The sequence below is a fragment of the Lepisosteus oculatus genome, chromosome 1, assembly GCF_040954835.1.
Source record: "Lepisosteus oculatus isolate fLepOcu1 chromosome 1, fLepOcu1.hap2, whole genome shotgun sequence".
NCBI classification, from domain to species: domain Eukaryota; kingdom Metazoa; phylum Chordata; class Actinopteri; order Semionotiformes; family Lepisosteidae; genus Lepisosteus; species Lepisosteus oculatus.
This window is the reverse complement of record NC_090696.1, coordinates 60,537,058-60,546,711: the sequence shown is the minus strand read 5'-3', so window position 1 is coordinate 60,546,711 and position 9,654 is coordinate 60,537,058. Positions and strand designations below refer to the sequence as shown.

General features: G+C 34.4%; 1 protein-coding gene across 1 annotated transcript; it reads right to left on the bottom strand.

Moving 5' to 3' along the window:
- Positions 1-186: 186 nt before the first annotated feature.
- On the bottom strand, positions 187-4,501 carry LOC138239396 (uncharacterized). The gene is made up of 4 exons (XM_069190980.1): positions 3,948-4,501; positions 3,375-3,566; positions 2,707-2,789; positions 187-1,682 (listed from the first exon to the last, which is right to left on the bottom strand). The coding sequence occupies exons 1-4, from the start codon at positions 4,147-4,149 to the stop codon at positions 1,644-1,646; spliced, it is 516 nt and encodes a 171-aa protein (XP_069047081.1). The 5' UTR covers positions 4,150-4,501; the 3' UTR covers positions 187-1,643.
- Between the last annotated feature and the right edge of the window lie 5,153 nt (positions 4,502-9,654).

Genomic DNA, 9,654 nt, shown 5'->3' with positions numbered 1-9,654 from the left:
CTGGAACCAATTTTTAGCCCTTCCCTGTCCAAAGTGCTGTTTTTCCATTTGTTGTCTACATCTACAGTACCAGTCAAAAGGTTTAGTACACCTCCTTGAAACCAGGTTTTTTATGATTATCTGTGCTTTAAACTGTGTCTATAAACACTTAAATATTTAATTAAATCATATTTATACTTTAAATCTGAACTAAACTGCACTGAAAATGTTACTTTTTCATTTTCAATAAAATAAACACCAAAAGCAAGCAGATTTCAGTCGGAAGCCCAGGTTAGTTAAAAGTCAGAAATGCAACTAGAAGTACAGATGTTTCAACATCAATTGTTCAGAGGAGATTGTGTGAAGATTAGAAGTACACGTGTCATGTAATTACATATTTAAGTGTTTATAGACACATTTTTACAGTTTAAAGCACAGATAATCATGAAAAACCTGGTTTCCAGGAGGTGTACTCAAACATCTGACTGGTACTGTATATCTCCTGGAACAGACATGGCATTTAATCAAGGAGGAAAGGCTGTTTTGAGCATCCTACCTATTCATCATTACACTGAGCTGTGAAAGAAGTTATGTAGCAGATGGTCCTTTCTGTTTGAAGATAAGACATTTCTCCTGTGAACAAACCCTAGTTCATAATTACTAAGATCAGTAACAACATACAGTAGTAGAGATATGCTTTAAATGCCTAACATCACAAACATATCACCATTCAGTTTTCAGATCTCACAAATATACAACAAAGTATATTTGTTGAATATTTTCTATAATTAGATGCTTTCTAAATAACGCAGTCACATGTTATTTGAATTAATATTGTTCAATTTTAAATGAAAAGACAACAGTTTCCAAAGCATTGACTGATTATTTATAACAATATAAAAAAATACAAAAAATATAAAAAAACAACATGGAAACAGCACATGTAATAAGCTTAAAGAATTCTTGTTTCAACCCATAAACATCTATGATTCTAAATAAACCACTGTACTTATATTATTAATGTAATACTGCTACACAAAAACGTTCTTAGGGCTTAAACCAATATTCCCCCTATTTTACAATGTTATTAATGGGATTAGAGAAGCCTTTTCCGGTACTTCAACCCATTTTTGCATTTCTCAAGTCAAAAGTCAAACCTTTTTCTTCCATTAAACTACACTGCTCATTGAACAGACTATCAGAATGTAAGTTTGCAAAAGTGGAAGGTGTAAATCAACATTAAGAAACTGTACTACAAATAGTCACTTATTAAAGTAGTATAAAATATTAAAATGCAAAAAATTACACTACACTAAAGAGCTGGTGAACAAAGCATTCTCAGCTGCTGCCAAGCCCACAGTGCAGAGCTGTCACCAAGGGCTTCACAAGTTTGGTACTATATTGATCCATTTGGGTCCTTAAAGAAAATAAAATGCAGTGCATATTGTACATGGACTTCTGCAGAAAGAAATTCTTAATTGTGTATAAAGTGACAGTGTAATCACAATCAAGTTATCTTACAGTTATAGCAGTGCATATCTGAGCCAAGTGATTCTCATAAAAACTTGTATACAGGTAAGTAGTATATTTAGATCAATCTTAAACGTTTTTTATCACTGGTATCCGAGTAAATGCTGCATCACAGATGTTGCAACACTGTATTCTCACAGCCCATCAAGAGAACACACAACTTCCTGGAACACCTGCAAGAGATGGAAAGATGTTATAAATAACTTAAAAGTTATAACGTATAACATAAAAGATATGAATGCAGCAAAATCATGGGTTCCACTTTGGTTCTTGAACCATTGTGATTTATTCATCTCAATCACTCCTGATAATATATCTGGCTAATTATGCTCTAGTAGTATTTCTGTTTTTTTTTTAGTTTATCCTGTTGTCTTGAAATTATCTTCACTGAAATTCAGGGCATATTTTAAGGTTCTGTTCTCTGACAAGGCTAAAGTAGATGTTGGGCTTGATCACATTAGATCCAGAGTAGATATTTTTAGAATAAGGCTAAATGGCTAGGCTTGATGGCATTTCAATCTTTCCTTGTTTTGTAATCATCCCTTAAAGATTCTACCCCTGTAAGGCCATGAGATCTAGATTTTATTCAAACTGCACCCTTAGTGATTTAATTAGCAAATACTAACTTTAGTGAACAATTTTCAGTAAAGTTCAGTAAACCACAGACACCTGTAAAACGGTTAAACAGGATGGGGACTCTCTAGGTCTAGGTTTGGAGATCTACTGTAAACTATTTTACATGACCTTCTGTAATTCTACATTTAAATTCATAAGCACATGTGGTTCTTTATTAAGAAAAATATTGTTCTTTGCTTTATGACTGTAGTTTTAAGTAGTGAAGCAAAAACTTTTTTCATTGTTGACAGCTGACACTTAGAAAATTAAGGTCCCTGATAAGTGTTCTTCAAGCCTTTTATTAACCTTATTGTAATTCTGACGGAGACCACTTTGTCACAGACAACTTGATTATTTACACAGGCATAAATCACACTGCTAAAATCACAAGTCTCGACGTGTAACTTCATATGAATAACACCAGTTGTGGAGAAATTAAAATGAATATTCTCCAGCATTTTTCTTTTCTTTCCCCAAAAACACTCAAAAACAGGGGTTGTCTTTGGAAAGGCAATGAAAGACTGCTTTCAAGTAATTCTGTGTCTACAGAAACCTTTAAATTAATAAAAATCGCGTACTTACAGATGGATTGACAAAGAAATATGATAGTGCTATAAACAGTTTCTTTTCCTGGTCATTATATCGCCAACAATGCATTGCATGACCTACGAATGAAGGACAAAAACAACAACATTGATGGTTCAGCAGGTTTTGTCATATTAATAATAAAGCTACTGCAAAGAATATATGTGACACTACATTCACTACAAGTTGCAATCAAAGCACACTGGTCCTTCGTTTTATTTATAGTCCTTAACATGGATGTCAGAGGTGTGCGATGCACTACTTATTACATTAAAGCTAAAAAAGTTAAACCTCCTTTCATTTAAAGAAACCTGATTTGTCCATGGCAAAGTCAAATTTTAAAGGTACCTAATTTAAAATCACAGCTTGTAGAATCAAAGTAACTTGTAACATAATATAACTGCTTCGGTTTCAAGTTTCTCTTCAATGGACAGTTTCTTTTTACTACTGATTGAGAACACTGTGATCTTCAGTGGCATTAATGGACCGCGGTTGAGAATTTCCATAAAGTACTTAAAACAATTACTCAAAGCAAAAAAAAAGTTGTATGCTGTTACGACTCAGGTGAGGCAATCGGTCATTTCACTTGAAATATCGCTGTGTATTTCAGCCCTGAAATCGTTTCGAACATCCTGAGCAAAGTGAAATTTAAAAAGTAAACACACCTTGCATTTTCTGAAGGCATTCTCCGGAATTATTGCCTATGAAAAAGGAGCCCTCTTCGATGCTGATCTGGTCATATTTGTCCATGTTTACCAAGATGTTGTTTGTGAAGGGCAGGTACAGGGTGCTTCCATTTGGTTTCCAGCACTCAGAGTAAAACACTCCTCTGTTTCCATTAATTGATACAAAACGTGCTTTTAAACAAGAAAAGGGAAAAAAATATATTAGAACACAACAAAAAAAAAACCTTCAACTGTGAAGATCGTTATTTTTTATTATTAGGAATGCTTTTCATGAAACTCTTCTCAGCAAGAATCCCCTCAAACTAAAACGTTTGTATTTTTGCAGTTATAAGAAAATGCATGATCCTTAAGACAAATACTTTAACATAATCAGCCAAAGATCTCAAAACCAAATAAACTAAAGAAAACGGTCGGTACAGAATAAAACCAAAAATAGATAAAATCAACCTGATTTCTTCCGTAAAGTCAATGCATCGCGCAGAGTACACCGAAAACTTAAGATCTTCCTTGTTAGGTCAGCACCAATGCTCGTGTTTCGAGTGATCTACTAACCGTGTTTTCTATTCGTTTCCTGAGCTGCAAACCTTTGGTTTTCATTTGCTCCACAGACGCAGCCCTTTGTGCCGTAGTTTTCCTCAATGTTGCGTTTTCTTTTGTTGGGTAGTACATCAAACGTGTGGCCATTCACTTTTTTATCACAAACTGCGAAATGTGCACCGTTCATGCCCGACAAGAACCCGCTTTCGCATTCCATAGCGTGCGATTCAAATCTTCACAAGTCTTTCTGCTCTTCTGTAAAGACAATGACTAAAATAATTACACTCCTCCTTACAGTGGATAGCAGCCCGTTTGATTAATCGAGCTAAATAATTAATTAGGAACGAGAACAGTCTTTCCTGTACACTTCTAACTACTGAATCGTAGAAATAAAATATTACAAAGTGCCAGGCAATATACAGTAAGCAGGGCTAGAAAGTGAATTATGCGTAATGCATTACATAAAAACTATGTCATGCATACAGTTTACTATGCCCTGATTCAGTTTTCACCGCTTGTGGGGAAAAAAAAACACCAGCACGCTCTTGTTGCAACATTTCAGTGTATTGTTTTTCAGATGTATTGTGAAAAGAAAGACCTGGTTGCCCGATTGGCTTTCTGCACATTTTGCCAGAATAAAACATTACTACTACATCTCTGTTAACGTGGTGGGCTCTAATTATTAAGACAAGTGTTTCTATTCTATTATATTGGTAAATATTGATATCGATTAGTGCAGAAGGCTTTTTATTTAGGGTTTTATTTTCAATTGCATTTACAGGCACTGCCTTGAACAGCTATAGGCGCTGTGAATGCGACTTACAGAAGCCGTGCTGGTCATTTGAAACTTGGAGGGAAACCTTTCGAATTACTGCAGTCTGGTGGCACTTTAAAACCAAACGTTACAGTGGAAAAAACTTGACAGCGACCAAGCATAGTTAACACAGGAAAATAATGTTCTTATTTTAATTAAAACATATTCCTCCTGAAGTCGTTAATCGTGTGAAATAATGGCACACCAACAATGCAATCGGTCGGTACTGACAACTGCAAAAATTAAAGTTGTTTTACTTCTCTTTTACTTAACAGTATTGAGAAACCAAAACGTTACGTAATATACAAAGATAATAGTTTATCTGCTACATAGTTATTTCTGTAAAATGCAAAGCCATTTTTGCATTAATTTGTGTGTGCAGTAATTATTTGGCTATAGAACGTGAATGCTGTCGATCTTGACTATAAAAACAACGTTGCATGAAAGCCCACCAACATCACTGAGTTGAAACATTTCTTTAAAGAAGAATGGGCCAAAATTCCTCCAAGCCAATGTGCGTTACTGATCAACAGTTACCGTGAATTCATTGCTGCTCAAGCTCACCAGTTACTGAAAGCATACGTTCACTTTTTCCGACAAAGACATTTAATGTTGTATCATTTTGATCAATAAATGAATGAAAAAGTATACCCTTCTCTGTGTTATTTGTTTTATTGAGTTCTCTTTATTTTTAGTTACTCGGATGAAGATCTGGTCACTTTTTAGGTCAAATTTACTGTATGCAGAAATTCAGAAACTTTCTAGCACCAGTGTATATAGTCGTTTAATGTGTTAGTTTGTAAGTACGTGATGCAAAATACTGTAAATATTCGCTCTTCCTTTCAACTTTTGCTTTTTCATTTCTCCTCAATCTCATTGTGCAAAGAAAACAACAGTCAAGTGTTCTGCTTGGTTTACGTTCCTGTCTATAGGTGGCAAGTAATCTGGTATTTTTATTTCATAGGATTGTTTTTTGTACGTTTTCCTTGAATGTACCACAACCCTGTATGTTGTCCCAACTCTTATCTCCAGAACTACAATCAAGAGCTTCTCTAAGAGACAGAACACATTGCATCACTACTGATCTAACCTAAAATATAGCAGTACATTCTGGACAGGCAGACAAACTGAGTAAGGATCAACGTGTGTTATATAGCTCTTATCAATAAAAAGGAGACAAAACCAAACAAAATAATTGTACTGGAGTTATATTATATGTACTGCTTTGGGAACCATAAATGAAACTAATCTAGATGCAAATTCTAATCTAGAGGATAGTCGGCATGGAATTAGAAAACAGTGATCTTTTGTTAAACTATAGGTCTTCTATTGCTCTAAAAAATCATCATTATTTTAAAGAAAATCTTAGAATATTTCTGCTGTTTGTGTTGCCACCAACTAGTTGCATATTAAATCAGCTTTAACCCAGTAGTAGCTCTAAGTGGGTGATTGGTTAGTGAACAGAACATTTGCTGTAAATAGCAGTATAACATGATATTAACAATAACATAGAATAACAAACCCAAGTATGTGCTCCAGTTCTCAAAAATAGCTGCAGCACTGTAACTATAGCACTGAATTGGAAAGTACTTGTTTTTGCCCTTTTCAAATTATTTTTAAACTCATCAATGCAAGCATTATTGCATTATTAAAATGATAACATCCCTAATGTTAAAATTCAAATGGAGCAGGATTTTGTTTTTATGCGCAGACCTGTTTGTACACACTGTGTTACCTACTGCAATAGACCATTTCTGCTTGTTACCAATTTTATGACAAGCTGTGGTGGAGTTAACACTTAACTTGTATTATGTTACTGATACAGTGCTGTTGTAATTTCTACCAGCAGATGGAGGTACATCATAGAATTCAGAGCTAATTGCACCAGTGCTTAAAGGATTGCCTTTCACTGTGTTCTTTTGTGATTTTCTTTGGTTTATTTTTCTTTGGGAGTGAGCATCACAAGAAATGTATTGCTCTGTTAAAGCATGTATGTTGATAGAATAATAAAGTATATGGGATTTGGATATTTATTATATTTTTCTGCCATCATTCTGGTTAATTTGAATAGTCATCCATTACAGAGATATACCCAAGTGACTTTACTTAAACACTAAACCCCTTCATTAATGAAAGAGTTGATTGGATACAAGGGATGAAATTGTTGAACCTTATGAATGTCAAGTTCTGTAAAAATCAAAAAAGAAAAGCACAGAAAGGAGCCAATATTCCTCATTTAAGATGAGAACAAAATCCTTTGTGCCTTTGGAATGCTAGATCAACACTTCAGGTGTATTTGCCAGAAGTATACTCGATATTTCTTTAGCAATTAATCTAGGCCTTTTGTAGAACACCCTGATGGTTGTGGGCCAAATGTTTCACAGATGTGTAGAATGATACCCTAAGTGAGATGTACAACACACCAATCCATGTGGAGATACAAGCTTTATGGCCTGGGCAGGAGTGTTTAGACACTGTAGAACTCCTGTGATTGTGAGTGGTTGTCAGAACCTGAGTGCAAAAACTACTCTGAACATGTTCGCTTTGCTTTAACATGAAAACACTCTTGCAGATCACAGCATGTCTACATGCTCATGGTGTGACGTCTTTCTTGGGAGATCAGAATGAAACAATTATGCAATAGGTATCCTACTCACCACTCACTTGAATCTCATTATATATTTTTGGGTAGGGCTGGGGTGACGTAGTATCTAGTGCTCAGAGACCAGTGAACAGGGGTATGGCTATTCAGGCTCTGGGATAGAATTCCAGAAAACAGTATCTAGGATCTGATGCAAAGCACAGGCGTCCACAGATGGTATTAGATTGCCACTATAAATAAATTTACCCAAGTCATGTCTTTTTGATAAGGTGTCAGTGCTATCTGCTTCAGTAATGCTAGTAATTTTCCATACGATTACTGTGAATTTGTTGCAATTACAGTATAACCATTAACTATGTTTTGATGCTCTGTATAGTTTCAAAAGTGAGTGTTATTATATATATTAAATCTGTGCCATTTCTGTTAATAAAAACTAGGTCACACAATGACTCAAATTAAAATCCTGCTCATTCTCATTTTTATATCAAGAGGCAACAATAAGCCACTTCATGATATGATCGCAAGGCCATTTAATAAAGTGGAACAACTTAAATCCATAAATCATTTGCTTCAGATATGTTTCCCCTTGAAGATTAAGTAGAAATAAGTGTAACTCCATGCAGTGCATTGTAATTCTCAATGGAATTCATTTCCAGGTACATTCATATACAGTATGTTACAGTACACCACTAAATATACCTACAGACCATTTAGCAGCTGCTAAGACACACTTAGATCTGACTCTCTAGATCTGGGCAGTATTAAATACATATATATTATATTGCATTATGTATAAATAATGTGTTTACCTTTCAATTAAAATTACACGTGTGTCATTTATACTGTCCATGTTTATATAACAAAGGATTTACAGCAACAATAAAAAATAAATAAAATGAACATATAAAAATATACTAATATCATAGGCATGTATGCAAATAGCAAGTAGGGCCCTTTTCTTTTATAGGTATGGAATGTTGTCCGTACAAACAGTACACTGTTCAAAGAGTAGGCATACACGTGAACTGTTATAAATGAGAAAAGTGAAAGGAATGTGTAATTACAGTACATGAATATTGTGTTTTTCATTTTTTTGGTCTTTTGAATCTATGAGAACATAGATTTTCAGCATAGCGAAGTATTGGGGCATCAGCACATTTAAGCACCCACTAAGTACTCGTGTAAATCTCTGATTTTCTTGTCACTGATTTAGCTAGCTGTAAGCTAAGGGTATGCTGAGGGGAAAAAAGCTTCAGTTAAGAGAACTTTTCTTGACATTCATGTGACAGACACATTTGAAAAATTCTGCTTTGTTTGCAGATTCCATTGGCTTTTCTGTGTTCTCTTTAGATGCTGAGTTGGCACAAAAGAATGTCAAATACCAAAAAAAAAATACAGTACAGAAAATGGGGGGTTTGGAGGCTAGTAGAGGTGGTGCATTTTCATTCATATTATCTACAAAGTATTTAATAAATTATTCTGTGAGCAAACAAATTAATTGTTTATACAGAATTTGTAAGCTTAAACAAGTCTGTTAACAAAAGTATGGCTGTGAAGAGCAAAATATATTCCCTGAAGATATTGATAAAAAAAACCTTTCTGAAATAAAAATATATTTACCAGGGAAATCCATAATAATAGCTGTTGCTTGTTAGAATTTACAAACTCAGTATTTTTATAGGCTATTTTATGCTAAGTTAAAGAAAAAAATGCATTACAGATGGTCTGCTGTGGAGCTATATTAGATTGTCTATGGGGAACATCTGCAAAACTATGGAATTCATTTGAAGATTCATTGTGCATCAAATATGTCTCCTATTGTGAGCATACAAGAACACAGACTAATTATTCCCATGGAAGTGCATTACTCTGCCAGGCAGTTTTACAGTACCAACTGAGACATAACTGCCTTGAAAATATTTCTTCTTTTAGTAAAACAACAGTTCTTATTTTCACTCAGTACCATTTTTAGACTTTACAGTATGTGTGTCACTTAGAACATCCTTGTAAGCTTGGGGGATTTCTTTGAAAGGGAGATTGTACAGTACATCACAAATGTGGTGGTTAAAGATAGAACACTTCTTCTAAGTGGAATTTTTTAAGTGACCTGTACAGTATGGGCATGTATATCCTTTAAAACCTTTTGTAAAAATGGTAGGATGATACTGTATGTTCATAGTTCAAAAACTAGAAAAATTAAATATGCTACAAGGTGAAGTTGTAAGCAAATCGCTGTTGCAGAACAAGAAAGGTGATGACAATTTTGTAGTTCATCTAGCTTGTTGGGTTTTCAGCAGCTAATTGAT

Coding starts and splice junctions, on each gene's coding strand:
- LOC138239396 (XM_069190980.1), bottom strand. CDS start 4,149: ATGGAATGCGAAAGCGGGTTCTTGTCGGGCATGAACGGTGCACATTTC. Junction 3,567..3,947: donor GGAAACGAATAGAAAACACG/GTTAGTAGATCA, acceptor CTTGTTTAAAAG/CACGTTTTGTATCAATTAAT. Junction 1,683..2,706: donor ATTTCTTTGTCAATCCATCT/GTAAGTACGCGA, acceptor CATCTCTTGCAG/GTGTTCCAGGAAGTTGTGTG.